General features: G+C 40.8%; 1 protein-coding gene across 2 annotated transcripts; it reads right to left on the bottom strand.

Annotated features, from left to right (window-relative positions):
- Positions 1-1,253: 1,253 nt before the first annotated feature.
- LOC309391420 (leukocyte elastase inhibitor-like) lies at positions 1,254-11,384 on the bottom strand. 2 transcript variants are annotated; one of them, XM_081951864.1, is made up of 7 exons: positions 11,107-11,384; positions 10,651-10,835; positions 9,607-9,744; positions 8,662-8,779; positions 3,671-3,813; positions 2,998-3,165; positions 1,254-2,335 (listed from the first exon to the last, which is right to left on the bottom strand). In XM_081951864.1, exons 2-7 carry the CDS (start codon positions 10,816-10,818, stop codon positions 1,928-1,930), a joined length of 1,143 nt encoding a protein of 380 aa, XP_081807990.1. In that variant the 5' UTR covers positions 10,819-10,835; positions 11,107-11,384; the 3' UTR covers positions 1,254-1,927. The 2 variants fall into 2 exon arrangements, with proteins under 2 accessions (XP_081807990.1, XP_081807989.1); XM_081951863.1 differs by lacking the exon at positions 11,107-11,384 and adding an exon at positions 10,973-11,093.
- Positions 11,385-18,267: the final 6,883 nt, after the last annotated feature.

Raw genomic sequence — 18,267 nt, 5'->3', positions numbered from 1 at the left:
AAGCCTAAGTAAGACCACGCCTAGAATACTGCCTCAGGTTTTGGTCACTACACTATAAAAATATATTGAAACTCTAGAAAAAGTGCAGAGAACAGCAAAAAGATGATTAGGGGACTGGAAGCTAAAACATATGAAGGATGGTTACAGGAACTGGGTATGTCTAGTTTAATGAAGAGAAGACCAAGGGAGACATGATAGCAATGTTCCAATAATTGAGAGGAGGGTGTCAAATATATATATATATATATATATATATATATATATATATATATATATATATATATATATATATATATATATATATATATATATATATATATATATATATATATATATATATATATGTACATCTTTGATTGTTCGGGTTTTCTCCCGCGTAGAATTGGAAGTATCTTCACGACGTTTCGATGAAGTCTCATTCATCATCTTCAGGCTGGTGCTTCCGGCTTGGTGCTTCCGGCTTGGTGCTTCCAGGAGCAAGCACCAAGGAAGCACCAAGCTGGAAGCACCAAGCCGGAAGCACCAGCCTGAAGATGATGAATGAGACTTCATCGAAACGTCGTGAAGATACTTCCAATTCTACGCGGGAGAAAACCCGAACAACCAAAGATGTACATACAAACACCTGCGAAAACCTCAGAAAACATATATATAATTTGTGTTGTATTTGTACTGATAAATTTGTACTTTACTGATAAATTTGTACTTTACTGTGTATTTGTACTGATAAATAAATAAAGGGAGACTAGTATAGATCTATTTCGAGCTAATTAGCTCTCATCAGCTAGCCATACCCTTACTGGGATTCGAACCTGGCTAGCTGATGAGAGCTAATTAGCTCGAAATAGATCTATACTAGTCTCCCTTTATTTATTTATCAGTTCAAATACAACACAAATATAAAAAAGGCAACATTAAAAATAAAAATATGGTTTTCTGCCTGCATGGTCGTCTGTGATAAGCCGAAGGACAGAAAGAGGGAGTAGTGACCTTCCTCCCATATTTTGGCATACCAGGGGTTGTAACATACATACATACATACATACATACATACATACATACATACATACATACATATATTGTCACTCATGTACAAGTTAACAGGAATAAGAATAAACATAAATAAGAACATAGGAAATGGGTACAAATAAATGGGGACAACAGGACAGGAACGTTAGGCAAGCTGCCAGCTCTAAAACATCTGGTTAACATGAATTAAACTGAATTATAGAAGTAACAAGCCCTTCAAAATGTCACTAGAATTTCTTTATTTCACACCTGCCTTCAATAAAAGCAATGCCTGAAGGATGGGCAACAATATATAGTTCAGATTTACTGAGGAGAGAGAATGAGGACCAAAATATCAGAAAATTAGTAAATTGAGGTCACTAGTGATTTGTATGTGAACAATTCTGCATTTACTGAATGATAAGAAAAGTTGTACCATAATTCCTCATAAGGTACTTACTAAGACAAGTGCCAAATTGTTTTGTATTTTGAAGAACAAAAAAGTCATTTCTGGATTCTAGATTATCAATGATTTTCCAGGACTAAAGAGTCTGAACCAAAGTCTCTTACATTATATTGAATGAAAGTCAATTTTATTCCAGTAACTCATGTTTTATTTGTTTTACAAATATAATGCACAGTAGTTGAAGGGTTCCAAACAGTTCAAACTATAATTCCCAGAATTCCTAGGTAGTTGGAAATTAAAGGAACGCCAGTCAAATACATCTGAATGTCCTAGATTAGAGATGGCTTTAGAGCAAAGTGTGACATAAAACCTATTGAGAGACTCAGGAGTCCAAGAAAATCGAAGATGGAAAATACACAGAGGAATCCAATTTGTTCCTGGGCAATTCCCCAAAGCAGGCAGAGAAATGTGTGTTCTATAGGAGACTGGACGTTTTATGAATTACGATACTTTTTATGGAGAAGCAAATCTACCAAGGAAAAGTATAGTGTTTGTTGGATTATGACGGATAAAAAATAGGAAAGGATGGTCAGCATTAAAATTCTCCTCCAAGGGCCAACAATAAGGCACAAGTGTAACAGCAGTGGCTGCTGCTGCTTCAGTGCCCACTTCATTTACTTCCAGAAATGACTTGTGAACAATTTTAGACACATGGAGATCCGGGGCTCCTGACATTCCAGACAAATCAGCCTTGCTACATTCAAACATATCTATTAACCCCAATGCTGCAAAGTAAGATTTAAGATCATAGTTTTCTTCCAGCTGAAATTTAGGTAGATGTATGTAGATGTCCCAGCCGGAATTCATATTTATTGGATGGGTCCATTCTTGCAGTTTTTCCAAAGTAAGGTGCTGTTCCAGCTAAAACGGCAAAGAAAGACAAGTAATTATTTGCATCACTGTGCCACAATATTTCCATTTCAGCACAAAGATACATGTTGCTGAAAAAGAGGAAGTCACTGACTTCAGTATGAATTAATTTGCAGAGCCAGAAAGCACATTTCTCTACCCCAGACATGATCTTTCTCTAACTGAGTGCAAGGTGGTTTCTGCCCCAAGCTAAACTATTTGCAGCTTTAGCAGAAGTCCAGATGGGGAAAAAATAATGCAGAGTTTATAGTGTAAACATTATTTGAAGTAAACGAAAGTATTTTCAGGTTGTCCTCTCCAAACGTAACGTAAAAATCATTTATTTTATAGATACCTTACTGTTTACTATTTAAGATACTATTTCAATCTAACTCAGATCTAATTTGTTTTCAACTCTTTCATCTGCGATGATTAGGAATCATGGTGTCTCGTACAAAAATGAAGAAAACTTTTAAAGATTTTCTGAAGATCCCCAGAATTACACAGCCTCTCTTCAGAACCCCACAGTTGTATGTGTAGTCACTCAACGCATCACAAAACCCACAAGTTTGTCCATGCATATGGGTGATCCTACCAAGTATTTATGTGATATTTAGAATAATTTTGCTTAGGACAATTATTTTACAGCAATAGCAAGAAAAAAAAAGGGTCACCTGTTCCAGTCCTGTGGAATTATCCTCAATGTTATCAGGCAAAAGGATTATCATGCTAAGATCCTTTCCCTTGTATGGCAGTTCCAGCACACGGCACTTGCATTCAGGGATATAACGAAAAGGAAGTTTCTCTTTCATAAACATCATCTTCACCTTCTTCTTTTCTGTCTGCATTATTTTAAGAATATTACAGTGAGGAGCTTATCAAACAAGAAAGAAAGAAAGTTTCTCTAGGTACATGCTAAAGTTGATAGAACTAGTTCTGGGAAGTGTATCTTTGCAAAACTATATTCATATATAGCTGTTCTTTAAAATTATAGAACTCTATTAAGCTAAATGAAATTCATTTCCAGGTATGGCTAAACAGTGCATCTAAACCTATTTAAAAAATAATCCAAGGGGAAAATTTACCTTTAGTATAAAAATAAATAAAAACTCCTTTATTGTTTTCTTTCATATATTAGAGCAAATAGACAAATGACCCACTAAATTCAGTAAAATATTTCAGAACAGAATTAAATTTAACTCAAGTGAAAGTTGAGATTTGTAACGAGTGATTAGGATTATCTGTTCAGCACCATCAAAAAAGGTTGATGATGCTTCATTAGAGTGGCTATTACAACACCTACCTAAACAACAAACACTTGTTACAGAAGAGAAACATTTTTTTTACCTTATTTAGCCTAAAAGGCTTGTCTTTAGTATCTTTTTCTTTAAATGGCTTTGCCCAGTTGCCTTTAAAGTAGACAGCATTCACCAAAACCAATTTAGTCATTTCATTGATGGATCTTTCAGGTAACAACTCAGAGATTTTACCTTGATAGAGAAATTTCACTGTTAATTTAGCTGTGTGAAGAACTGAGACTTAAAAATATTATCAATGAGACTAATCTATATGCACTTGTTACATGTATATTTCCCCTTTACAATTATAAATATTTTTCTCTTAAAAATTCTGAATTAGCAAAAGCTGCTATAAATGACACTGACTGGCCATTTCTGCCATGTACTTAATGTGCCATATATCCAGAATCAATCAATCAACCAATCAGAATAGAGCTGGAAGGCACCCTTGAGGTCTTCTAGTCTAACTCCCTGTTCAAGCAGGAGACCATTTCAGACAAGTGACTGTACAGTGACAAACTACAACTTCTGCCGTGAAGCTGTTCCACTGATTAATTGTCCTCACTGTTAGAAAGTTTCTCCTTAGTTCCAAGTTGCTTCTCTCCTGGATTAGTTTCCATTCATTGTTTCTTGTCCTGCCTGAAGGTGCTTTGGTAAATAATTTGACCCCCTCCTCTTTGTGGCAACCTCTCAAATACTGAAATTCTGCTATTATTATATTAATCCTTCTTTTCTCTAGACTAACCAAACCCAAAATCACCCAATTTAAAGTAAAATACTCTTTTTACTCAACATATTAATCAAAACATTCAGTGTTTTTAATATTCATTTGCTGAGGTAACATCAGTCCCAAAACTCCTGGCCTTCTGGAAGAGTCTTAAAATCTGACTCTGCTGGCTGGTCTGGAGCTCCGACAGGAGAGTCCTATGCTGGGGGGCTGGCTGATGGGATAGAGAGTAGATCCCCATCCTCATGTCTCCCGTCTTATTGGTTTTTGGTTTATTTATTCTTTATAAATTTCAATTATTTTGTATTGCTTTTCTTTTTTTATCATTTTATAAGATCTCCAAAGTCGCTGTAGCGGTGAGATAAGCAGAATATACATTTAATAAATAAAAGAATGTGAGTTGAGTTAAGCAGATACATTAATATTAAAAGTCTACTTTCTAAGTACAGTTAGTCCTCGACTTACAACAGTTTATTTAGTGACCATTCGAAGTTACAAAGTTGACTTATGACCATTATTCCCACTTCCCACTGTTACAGCCTCCCCATGGTCACATGATCAAAATTCAGATGCTTGGCAACTGACTCATATTTATGACGGTTGCAGTGTTCCGGAGTGATGTGATCACCATTTCATAAGCAAAGTCAATGGGGAAGCCAGATTTACTTAACGACTATGTTACTAATTTAATAAGTGCAGTAATTCACTTAACAACTGTGGCAAGAAAAGTTGTAACATAGGGCAAAATTCACTTTATAAATGTCTTTTGGGCTCAATTGTGGTCATGTTGAGGACTACCTGTATCTTTCGGGAGATTCTTAAGGGCAAGGACAATATGGAACATTCGTTTATTGTGTCCTATGTATCTGTGGTTTGTTCTCTCAAGCTAAAATTCTTTTAATTAATTAATACATTAATTGAATTTATGTTGCTGCCTATTCACACGAGGCGACTCAAGGCGACTTACAGAATATAAAACCTCATATAAAAACAATAAAACTAATAAAAGAAGAATCATATTATAACTTAATATAATAAAATCACCTCCCATCCCAGCGGCTGCACCTCACATGAGCCATTTAATGGGCTCCATCCTGCTCTGGGTCCCCCAGGCCCTCTGGCAGAACCAGGTCTTCATTCCCTTCTGGAAGAGTGCTAGAGTGGAGACCATTCTAATCTCTGGGGAGATGATGTTCCGGAGAGGGGGGGCCACCACAGAGAAGTCCCTCTGGGTCCTATCAGGTGTATCTTCCTAGGGGATGGGACCCACAACATTCCCTACCTCCCTACTCTGATGGGTCGGATAGATGTGATTGGCAAAAGACAGTCCCTCAGATAACCTGGTACCAAGTCATGAAGGGCTTTAATTGTCTTGTCAACCAGCACCTTGAATTGTACCCAGAAGCAAATCAGCAGCCAATGCAGCTCCCGCAGCAGAGGTGATACATGTGCACAACAGGGTCTGTACAAAACCACGCGGGCCATTGCATTTCACACAATTGGACTTTCCCGATGCTCTTCAAGGGCAGCCCCATGTAAAGCATTTTGCAATCGTCAAGACGGGAAGTGACTAGGTCATGAGTGATTATGAGTAGGGATTGTTGGTCCAGGAGAGGGCATAACTGGTGCACAATTAGCAGTTGTGCAAAGGGCCTCCTGGTCACAAACGCCACCTGCTCTTTGAACAGGAGTCTTGAGTCAAGGAGAAACCCCAGATTACACACAGGGTCTGTTTGGGGTAGTGGCATCCCATGCAAGACCAGAGGTAGCAATTCTCCCTGAGCCAACAAACCCAGAGCCACTCAGTCTTGCCAGGGTTTAGTTGCTCCCCATCCAGCCCCTAATAGCCTCCAGACACTGCGAGAGGGAGAACACGGCATTGCTTAACTCACCACGGGCTGAGGCATACAGCTGAGTACCATCAGCATATTGGTTATACCTCAGTCTATGGAGACGGATGATCTCACCCAGTGGTTTCATATCAATTTTGAATAGGAGCGGAGAGTACCGAGCCCTGTGGAACAACACAAAGTAGTGGGCGAGGGCTGGATCTCTCCCCTCCTATCAACACTGACTGAGAGCGGCCACAGAGTAAGGAAGTGAACCAGGATAGCAAAAGGCCTCCCACTCCCATCCCCCGAAGCTGCTCCTGGAGAATATGATGGACGGTGCTATCAAAACCTGCTGAGAGGTTAAGTAGATCAAGGATGGATGCCCATCCCACTCCCACCAGAGATCATCCTAAAGCAGAACCAATGCCATTTCTTTCCCAAATCCAGGCCTGAATCCTGACTGGAGGGAGTCTAGATTTCATCCAGAAACCTCTGGAGCTGCCACACAACCACCTTCTCAACCACCATGCCAAAACAAGGGAAGATTGGAAACAGGTCAGAAATTACCCAACAGGGTGGAATCCAGCGATGGCTTCTTAAGAAGAGAGTGGACCACAGCTTCCTTATAGAATAAAATACACAAATATGAAAGCAAATGGTGGTGTTCCCCCCCAAAATAAGACTGGGTCCTATTTTCTTGTGGGTCCCAAAATAAGCACTAGGGCTTATTTCCAGGGAGTGTCTTTTCCCTCCCGATGTATAAGAGGCCCACTTCTTCTGCTTGCTTGCGATGGGGCAGGCAGCCATGCACTGTGCCGGTGCCTCTGCCACAAGGCAGGAGATATGAAGTTTCCCTACGCGCCCTTCACTGGCTTTCTTCAGGGCCTCCACAGCCAGGCCACACATGCCCCAACATCTGCCTTGCCTTGTGGCCACAGCACCAGCAGCCCCATCCAGTAGGACCTCATGTAGCTTCTGTCCCACTTCTTCCTCTTGCTCGTGGGCACAACAGAGCAGGAGGCTGAACAATGAACTGGTGCTGTGGCCATGAGGTGAGACAGGTGGAGCTACTCCATGTGCCCCACAATGGCTTTCCTCAGGGCCACCACAGCCAGGCCATCTATCCCAGACACCTGAATGGGTTTGCAGGCTCTTAAGTAGGGTTTATTGTGCGGCTAGGGCTTAGGTCAGGGGTGGGTTCCTGCTTGTTCTAACCAGTTCGGTAGAAATCTACCAGGCCATTAAGAACCGGTTCAAGTGCCTGCTGGGCGCTGCTGGGCTTGGATGGAGGAAGGTAGCCAGAGCAATGGCGAGGCGGCCTGGGCAGGTGAAAGAGCGAGCGAGCGATGGAGGATCAGGATGCCCGATCCTCCCTCCCTCGCTTGTTGGGCTGCCTCGCCACCGCTCTGATGAAGAGCAAGAGGAGGAATTCTGGGAGTTGAAGTCCACAAGTCTTAAAGCTGTCAAGTTTGAACACCCCTGGGGTTCTTTTCTAAAGGGTTAGGGGTGCAAGGGTCTTGTAACTTGATAGCTTTAAGACTTGCGTGCTTCAAATGCCAGAGTTTCTGAGCCAACATATTGGTTGCTAAGCAAGATCATTGTTAAGTGAGTTTCCCCACATTTTACAAGTTGGCCATGCCCACCCAGTCACATGACTGCCAAGCCACTCCCACTCGGTCACATAGCTGGCAAGCCACTCCACCCAGTCACATGGCCGGCAAGCCACTCCCACCCGGTCACATGGCCGGCAAGCCACTTCCACAAAGCAGGCCACATCTACAGAAGAGGTTCTAAAAAAAATTGAAACCCACCACTGGCTTAGGTGCACATGAAAAAAAACATGCTAGGGCTTATTTTGGGGATAGGTCTTATTTTCAGAGAAACTGGGTACACTGAGGGGTGGGGAGGGGGAAAATAAGTGAGGAAGAAAGGATAGAAAAGAAATAAAGACATTGACTTCCAACTCCCTCTCTTGCAATAGAATGAAGCATTAACATTGAGCCTCAACTTGTACTTTTCTATAATAGTATAAACTAGCAATTTCTATATATAAAAATCAATCTAGTCAATAAGTATCTATGGGTTATTCTCAGACTTGTTATGTGAACCCAAAATACCTTTTATTAAGATACCAGTTGCTGACTGGATCCTTTATCAACCACTTTACAACCACTGTTCTGTAAGACTAACTGCTGAAAACTATTATTTTGGTTTCTCTTTTATCAATTCCTGAAATTGGTATTTGATGGCAGCATTGTGGCAAATAAAAGTAAGGGTTTGACTACCATGGGGATCAGGGCTGTTAATTCACAGCCCATGGGCCGGATCCATTATGCTCTGGCCACACCCATTCCTGGTTTAGCGAAGGAGGGGAAAGTCCCGATGCGTCATGTGACGCCACCATGATTACAAGAGTCTGACACTCTTGAGGTAGACCCAAAAAAAAGATAAAAATATTGTTAATTTTTTTAAAAATCTCACCTTCAGTCTGCTGTTCAACCCATTGGTTAATTTCCTTTTTTGCCTTGTCTGGAGCATTTGAGAAATCCACCATGGACAATTCAGCTTCATACATATTCTTGGTGCCAGTCAAGAAATCCTAGCAAAATGAGACATATAATATTTATTAGTAAAATACATTATAAAATTGTAAAATGAATAGAATTACTATGGACAACAAGAAGGGAAGCACCTAAAATGAATGAATGAATGAATGAATGAATGAATGAATGACTAAATAAATAAATAAATAAATAAATAAATAAATAAATAAATAAATAAATAAATAAATAAATAAATAAATAAATAAATAAATAAATAAATAAATAAATAAATAAATAAATAAATAAATAAATAAATAAATAAATAAATAAATAAATAAATAAATAAATAAATAAATAAATAAATAAATAAATAATCAATTAGATATTTATTCCAATCAATTAGAAATTCAATGGAAATGTAAAACTGCATATTTCAAAGCTGTGATGGAATGTGGACCTGGAGAAGCAGTGAGGAATGAGATGGGAGCATTTTAACAAAATACCAAGTTTTCACAAAGAAGATACCCAGATTAAGAGGCTGTGTAGTCCCAATATGGAAGGGGAGGAGGGGAAGAGGTTCAAGGTAGCCACATCCTGGAATTTCTCAGGATATAGTAGGTTATATGGTTATAACCTTCATTTGGCTAAATTCTGTCCATTAGGTGTAAGAAAATGAATGACTGGATGCGATTGGATCTCTCAGTATCATTTCTGGACAGGGCTGACCATAACAGACCTAATTAAGAGAGATTAAAGATTCACTTCAAACAAAGGATAATTGTATTGATGAATATCATAGTCTAATAAATTTTGAAATTCATCTATAAAGCCATTCTGATGACCCATATATTATTGATGTTTATTTATTTAGCAATCTACTTACAGACAAAAAGTTGAAAGTTTTTTCTCCATACAACCTGTTAGCAAGTTTCAGAATGTAGGGTGCATTGTTCCGGTTAATTTTAGTATTGAGTGTGTGAAATAATGAATGAAGGTCTTCAACTCCCTCAAAATGAAGTGTCTGCATGGAAAAGATAAGTCTTAATTTAGTACCAATAAGAATTGGTTAGTTCAAAAATAATTTTGTCTAAGAACAATGGAGACATTTCAGAAATCTGCATAATTGCAGGTAGAAAGCATACATAAACAAATAGTATGATGGACCACTCTTTGCAAACATATGTTTCATTTTAAAAGAGGCGCATACAGTATCTAAGATTAATACAATTGCATTGTGCTTGAAAATTTCAGCATAGCTGACAATGGCATGAGTCTGTACATATGCTGAGCTTGCTTGAGGCCTGGTGATAAAAAAAAGAGCATTACGTCTTTGTATGTCTTTGTATATCAATTTTGTTCTTACATCCTTATTCCATACAGGTTGGACTATATGTAGAAAATCTAAACCAAGGGTTTTCAAACTTTCTCAGAGTGTAACCTGACAGTTAAAAATACAATTCCAAGAACATCTGATCAATAGGTCAACTTTACTGATAGAAAATTGACTACCTACCTACCTATCTACCTACCTACCTACATCTATCTCCATAATGCCTCCCACCCTCCATCATCATCTGGCTAGCTAATGATAGTAGCTACCTAGCTATCTATATCATGTATCTATCTATCTTTATCATCTATCTCTCCATCATCCTTATTATCTTGAGAATTGTTTATTCAGCAGATCACTAGTAAATCACTAAAGAAGCAACATTGCTGATCTTGTGTCTTACTAACTTTTTGGAAGTCCTAACGAAATCTAGCAACATACTTAATACATTTAAGTCAATGATTCATCCCTAAACTAGAGGCGATCTTTCAAATATACAGTACTTAAAGTACAACTCTCCTTACAAAACAGCCACAATTCCTCATAGCAGCCGTATTTATAGTAACTAAAACGTCAGAAAAAAATATATCTGCTGACCTTCAAGAGTTCCGAGGCTGTGTTACCCCGGGCCCCTAAGACGATCATGGCCAGGGCGGAGGATAAACTGAACGGAGAAAAGAAAAGGTTGCCGGTTGGATGGGCTTCCTTCAACTTTTGGAAAAGATCCAGAGCAAACTGCGAGTTTGCATTAGCCAATTTATCCATAGTGACGAACGGGAAAGCTTGAAAACAAGCAAAAAGAAAGACAATTATTTCTGAGGCACCTTTCAAATCATAGCACCAATCCCGAACAACGTCCACCGGAGAGCAAGCACAAGCTTTCAACGGCAACAAGCGACGCTGCGGGACCCGCCCTTACCTGCCGAGAGAAGACCAGCGCCGATGCTGAAGGTGGGTTGGATGCACAGAGAGCCACAGCCGCACAGATCCCAGGTCTTGACGTTGTGAGGAAGGTCTCTGGAGCTGGCAAGACGGCAAAGCCCTGGGCCTCACTCAGACTTTCATCGGCTGGTAGGGGAAGAGTTCTGAACCAGGCAGGCTTCGAGAGTTGGAAGGTGTGAGAGGAGCGAGAGGAGGAGGAGGAGGAGGAAGAGGAAGGGTGGGGTTGCTATCAATTTGCCCACATCAGCACAGTGCATCCAGTACACGCACTTAGTCCACCAACCCCAGCTGCACAAACTCGTTGAACCGAAAGGGAGCGAGAGGAGAGGAAGGGGGGAAGGAGGGGGGAGGGAAGGAAAACCGAAAGGAGCAGCCGAAGCCAGAGGGGGTGAAAAACCTACTGGAGAGAACTTCCTCTTAAAGGCACCGATATATATGTAGTCTTGTCAAGATGTTAAGAAAGCAAAGGCTCAGAATGAACAAAGACTTGCAACAAAAGTCAAAGCTAATAATTTAAAAAGTTTCGTTCAACATATAAATAACATCGGAAAAAATGAAAGTAACAGTCAGTCCACTAAAGAGAGAAGACCGCAAAGGAAGTAACAGGCAGCAGAGAGAAAGCAGAGCTGCTTAACTCATTCTTTGCATCCAGTCTTCATGCAAAGAGAAATATAGATCCACCTACCAAAAACAACTGTAAAAGACAGCCTGGAAATATAAGTTAAAATAAGCAAAAAAAAAAAAAGAAAGATAAGAGAACACCTGTCTGATCTCAATGAATTTAAATCACTGCACCCTGACAGATTCTTCCCAGAGTTCTAAATGACATGACAGATGTCATCTCAGAACCACTGTTTCATATCTTTCAAAAATCCTGGAGCATTGGGGAACTACCAGAGGACTGGAAAAGAGCTGATGTGGTTCCCATCTTCAAAAAAAAAAAAAGGAGGTGGGAGACCCAGTAAACTACAAACCAATCACCCTAACACCAATACAAGGGAAGATACTGGGGGGGGGAAATAATCAAAAAACAGATCTCCGAACTTCTAGAAACAAGTAAAGTAATAACTAGAAGTCAGCACAGGTTTGTTAAAAACAGATCATGCCAAACCAAACTTATTTCATTCTTTGACATCATGACTAAATTAGTAGACATCGAAATGCTGTGGACATAGTATACTTAGAGTTCAGCAAGGTTTTTGACAGAGTAGACCACAACCCACTTCTTGGTAAGCTTTGAAAAAATGGGATAGATAGCATCACCATCAGATGGATTTGTAACTGGCTAACTAACGGTACTCAATAAGTAGTCCTGAATGGTACTATGCAGTGGTGGGTTCCAGATCCCGTTCAAACTGGTACGTTTGGAACGGGCCCGGTGTTACCCACATGGACATGTGCAGCTTGCGCGCATGCGCGCGGGGCACACACATGCATTGTAGCTGCGAGCTGCTCATCCGAGTGTCGCACAGGCGCTGTACATGCCATGTGCATGCACGGAAGCGCCAAAGGCTTTAAAGGACAGGTAAGGAGCTTGTTGGGAGGGTGGGCCCTCTGGAGCACCATACCAGAACAGAACCCGGTGTGCCGGGCAGGCTCCAGTATGGACCGCCTGCAACCCACCACTGGTACTATGTCTACATGAGGGAAGTAAGCAGCAGCGTACCACAAGGTTCCATCTTAGGCCCAGTACTCTTCAATATCAGCCAACAGAGGGATTCAATGAAGATCACCTGAGGCACAAGATATATTGGTCAAGAATCATAAGGTACAACACTTAATGATAGTCATAGATGAATGTACAGTATCTGTCTTTTCATGTACACTAAGAGCATATGCACCAAATACAAATTCCTTGTTTGTCCAATCATACTTGACCAATCAAGAATTCTATTCTATTCTATTCTAATACCACTCTATAAAGGCTTAGTAAGAACACACCTAGAATACTGCATCGAGTTTTGGTCATCACACTATAGAAAAGATACTGAAACTCTAGAAAGCGTGCAGAGAAGAGCAACAAAGATGATTAGGGGACTGAAGGCTAAAACATATGAAGAACGGTTGCAGGAACTGGGCATGGCTGGTCTAGTGAAGAGAAGGACCAGGGGAGACATCATAGCAGTGTTCTAATATTTAAGGGGCTGTCACACAAAGAAGGGGGTCAACTTATTTTCCAAAGCCCTTGAAGGCCAGACAAGGAATAATGGATGGAAACTGATCAAGAAGAGATTCAAGCTAGAAATAAGGAGAAAATTTCTTTTTTATACATAGTGAAGTTTTCTATTTTTTAATTTTCATACAAATAACCACATGTATACCGTTACATAACCAACACTATTTTATATTATTAAATATTATGTCAATTCATCATACCATCAACCCCCAAGAACTACCATTGGCTCTTCTGCTCTCCATACATCATATTTGTACCCTATCCCTCACTTTCTTCTCCCTCTCTCCTCCTCCCGACCTCCTTTCTTCCCTCTGTCATCCTTCTCTTCTCTACTTCCCCTTCCTCTCTCCTTCTCCTCTCTCTTCTTTCCACTCCTTCTTTCTCTCCTCCTCTTGCCCCCTCCTGACCTCTCTGCTAATCCTCTTTTCTTCCTCTTACCTCTCTCCTCTCTTCCATTTACTCTTCATCTCATTTACATGGTGTATTTCAGCCTCTTAGTGGGCTCCATTTTATGTTGATGGTATTAGTAATTTCATTTAAATAAACACCTTTAATTTTAACATATATCCTTTTTTTTAAAAAAAGAGAAAAGTATACATATATAGCAATTATATTTTTAAACCCCACCCCCAAACTTATTTTTGCCGAAATGTGGATCTGGTTACAATTTCCAGCTATTCTCATCATAATATTGTATAGTTATACATCATTACACACCACAAATTTTCTATTATAAGTATCTTTCAAGTTCCCCTCCATTTTTCTATAGTTTTACTTAGCTTACATTTAATTATTTTTAAATTACAATTCTTGCTGTTCAATGCTTATTACAATTCCATTGATCTGCTATATAAAATAACAAGCAATATGGACCTGACTTTTATTCATCTTAAAAGTTCTATATGTATCCATATTTCATATATTTTAACCTATATTTGATTATCTTTTCATTATCATATACAATCAATTAGCAACTCAGTTGAATTATCATGTAAGAGAGTAAACCTCTACTATATATTCTCCACATAGTAGTTTCTAAATATCCAATTTCTTCCTAGTGAGCCTTTTATCCCAAACTCTAAACTGCTTTTCCTTTCTACTGGGTATATATTCTTCCTTCTCAAACTTTTCCATCACCTACTGCTGCATCTTTTCTTCCTCTTTTCTCTCATCACTCCTTTCTTTCTTCTCTATTCCTGTCTGGCCATTCCCTTTCCTTTCTTCTATAATCTGTTCCCGTTTCTTTGTTGGGACATATCCACCCTTTTCAATTTTCCTTGCACCACTGTCAAACCCAGTGAAATCTTGTCTGCTTTTTATTTTCCATTGTTTCTACAATTTCACTACCCTCCCCCTCTTCTTCTCTCATTTACCACCTCTAAAAAGGAGAAATTTTCTGATAGTGAGAGCAATCAACCAACGGAACAGCTTGCCTTCAGAAGTTGTGGGAGCTTCACCACTGGAAGCTTTCAAGAAGAGACTGGACAGCCATCTGTCAGAAATGGTGTAGGGTCTCCTGCTGGGGTGGGGGGGGGTTTGGACCAGATGACCTACAAAGTCCCTTCCAACTGTGTTATTTAGTTCTTAAGAAAAACATACCCCACCCCAATGTAGTTTCAAAAATTGCCATGATATCTAAAGCATCCTCTGGGGTTCTTCTCAATCACATGCTAGAGAAATGGATTGTAGATACAATGATCACTTTATTTTTCAGAAAAAATAAAGGAGAAACAGAAAAAAAGCGGCAAATCTGAAGGAGGTTCACAGGGATTAAAATAGTACCGTGTTTCCCCGAAATTACGACATGTCCTGATAATAAGACCATGCCATATTTTTCCTGTGGGCAAAAATATATGCCCTCCCCCAATAATAAGGCCCTGGACAACCCCCCCGTACAGCCAGGCAGAACGCCACTCACCAACCTAGCAATATCCCGAAGGCGCAAAGTCGCAGGAGCCAGGGCGAGGGGAGACAAAGGCGCTCACATTTCTTGATGCCTTTGGATACTGCAGGGTTGGTGGGTGGTGTTGTGCCCAGATAGAGTGGGGAGTTGCCGGGCAGCTGCTCTCACGAGCAGCCACCGAGCAACGGCCCTTTCCAGCTGGGCAGAGCACCACTCACTGACCCAGTAATATCCCAAAGGCGCTAAGCTGCTTAGCGCTCTGCCCGGCTGGAAAGAGAGGTTGCGCGAGCACTTGTTCTGCCTCCAGCTCACGTGCCTCCCAGCCTGACCATGCCCAGCTCTCCCTGCAAGGCTGAGCGAGGGTGCTGGTGCCACCGTTGCCCCACCACCGCTTCTACTCCGCTGCCGCTGCCCCACTTCCGCCGCCACCACCATCCTCTGAGCATAACCGGCTTCCAAACTCTGGAGATCAGCTGCCGAGTCTTCCGGCAGTGGCCGCTCTGGGACTACCCTCTATGGTTGTGGGCTGGCTGTTGAAAGACTCTGGTGGGACAGAGAGTCTTCCCGCAGCCAGCCCACAACCATAGAGCGTAGTCGCAGAGTGGCCGCTGCCGGAAGATTCGGCAGCGGATCTCCAGAGTTTGGAAGCTGGTTATACTTGGAGCATGGCGGCAGCAGCGCGGTGGTGGTGGCAGCGGGGGCCCGGTGGCAGCGGGGGCCCGGTGGCAGCGGCGGCCTGGCCAAACCCTGCAGGGAGATCTGGGCATGGTGAGGCTGGGAGGCATGTGAGCTGGAGGCAGAACAGGTGCTCGCGCAATCTCTCTTTCCAGACGGGCAGAGCACCACGCGGCTTAGCGTCTTTGGGATATTACTGGGTCGGTGAGTGGCTCTCTGTCCAGCTAGAAAGGGGGTTGCCGGGTGGCTGCTCATGAGCGTGGTCACCTCATGGCAGCTTTGTTGTGCTGCTGCGACAGCGCAACACAGCCGTTTGCTCCTGAGGCTGTGCCCGGCTCTTCGGCCGGCCGCTCTCAAGAGAGCAACCACCCGGCAAACCCAAACCAATAAGCCCACCCGATACTAAGTCCCAAGCAAAATTGGGGGGGGGGCAAAAGAAAATAGGACCCTGTCTTATTTTCGGGGAAACATGCTAATAATTTTTTATGCCTTTGTTTTACAGAGAAAAATTCAAGAGCAAAATGATGAAATAATTAACTCTAAAGGGCTGCTATCCTTTATAATAAAGGGTGCATGGTGACTGTAATTATTGATACTTTCTACAGTGCATTCAGAATGTGTTCAGAGCCCCATCACTTTTGTCAATTTTGTTATGCTGCAGCCTGATTCCACAGTTGTTGAAATTCACTTTTTGCTCATTAATCGACATTTAGTACCCCATAATGACAAAGTGCAAAGAAAATTTTAGAAATGTCTGTAAATTTATTAAAATATATATTTATAATAAGGTAAATGATTATTTTCAGTCTCTTTTCTGTAATAATCACTTGTTGTCTAGGCAGGCATAGGAATAAGCACTTATGAAGCATCAGATCCAAGCTTTTATTATAGCGCTGAACACATAACCCTAAGCTATCTGTAGTCATCTTTTTGAAGCCTCATATCAGTTCTTTGAGCCTAATCACGTGTTACAAACCTCAACTTTCCCATAAGTTAAACCTAATACCATTCTGAAATATTTTACTGAATTTAGCATTGTCATTTTCTGTAATACATGGAGGAAAATAATGAAGTAGTTTAATTTCTTTATACAATAGGTAGTTTTTTTCCTCTTGGTTTACCATAATTTTTAACTTGGTTTAGATGTTCTGTTTATCCTTAACATGGAAATGAGTTTCATTTAGCTTCATAGAGTTGTATGATTCCAAAGAACAGCTATATATTAATATAGTTTTGCAAAGATTCACTTCTGAGAACTAATTCTGTCAACTTCAGCATATACATACAGAATCTTTATTTCTTTGTTGACCACACCTAGAGTACTGTATCCAGTTTTGGTCACCACATTATAAAAAGATGTTGAGAGAAGGAGGTTCCAACGTCGCAACGATACGGACGTGCGGTCTCGATGATCCGAGGCCGCAACCAATACTTTTGCCACTGGGTCATCCAATCGGACCTAAACCATCCCAAAGAGATGGTGAACAGGAAGAATACATCTTGCTGATCTTAGGGACATCGCAAAGTCCCTGATCGATGCAAGAGAAGTTCTTCAAGCCAGCAACAAAAAGCCAGCCAAGTCCAAGGGGACTGGAGGCTAAAACATATAAAAGACAGAGAGAGAAGGACCAGGGGAGACATGATAGCAGTGTTCCAATATTTGAGGGGCTGCCACAGAGAGGAGGCGATTAAGCTATTTTCCAAAGCACCTGAAGGCTGGACAAGGAATAATGGATGGAAACTGACCAAGAAGAGATTCAACCTAGAAATAAGGAAAAACTTTCTGACAGAGAGTGTTTGATTGGGTGAATGGATAAAACACACTCAGGCTTCAGTGACAAACAACAGCTCTTCATTAGAAAACTATTTACAAATCCAGCACTGGACCGTTTGACAACAGCTCTTTAAATGCCTTTGCCCAGTTGCCTTTAAAGTAAACAACATTCACCAAAACCAATTTAGTCATCTCATTGATGGATCCTTCAGGTAACAACTCAGAGATTTTACCTTGACAGAGACATTTTTCTCTTAATTAGCTGTGCCAAGAACTGGGACTTAAATAATATTGTCAGTGAGACTGATCTACTGTAAATGCAGTTGTTAAATGTACGTATATTTCCCCTTTGCAATTATCTTATAATTTTTTTTTAAAAAAAATCCTGAATTTGCAAAGGCTGATATAAATGGCACTGACTGGCCATTTCTATCAATGTGCTATATCTCCAGAATCAATCAATCCATCTATCTATTACTGGAAAACACTCTGACGTCATATAGTCTAACCCCCTGTTCAAGCAGGAGACTATTTCAGACAAGTGACTGTCTAGTGCAGTGATGGCGAAACTTTTTTGGCTTGCATGCCAAAAGCGGGGGAAGCGCAGTGGGGCTTTATGGGAGCCTGAGGAGGGTGAAAACAGCCTCACCTGCCCCCCCCGAAGCCCTCCAGAGGCTTCAGGAGCTTTCCTGAAGCCTCCGGTGTGCACAAAACTGGCCCTAAGGGACAAACTGGAACTTCGGG

Source organism: Natrix helvetica (assembly GCF_964273705.1).
Source record: "Natrix helvetica genome assembly, chromosome: 4".
Taxonomy (NCBI): Eukaryota; Metazoa; Chordata; class Lepidosauria; order Squamata; family Natricidae; genus Natrix; species Natrix helvetica.
The sequence above is the reverse complement of the archived record's forward strand: the minus strand, read 5'-3'. Positions and strand labels throughout refer to the sequence as shown.

Coding starts and splice junctions, on each gene's coding strand:
- LOC309391420 (XM_081951864.1), bottom strand. CDS start 10,818: ATGGATAAATTGGCTAATGCAAACTCGCAGTTTGCTCTGGATCTTTTC. Junction 3,814..8,661: donor GGTTGAACAGCAGACTGAAG/GTGAGATTTTTA, acceptor TTCTCTATCAAG/GTAAAATCTCTGAGTTGTTA. Junction 3,166..3,670: donor AGCCTTTTAGGCTAAATAAG/GTAAAAAAAATG, acceptor AAAATAATGCAG/ACAGAAAAGAAGAAGGTGAA.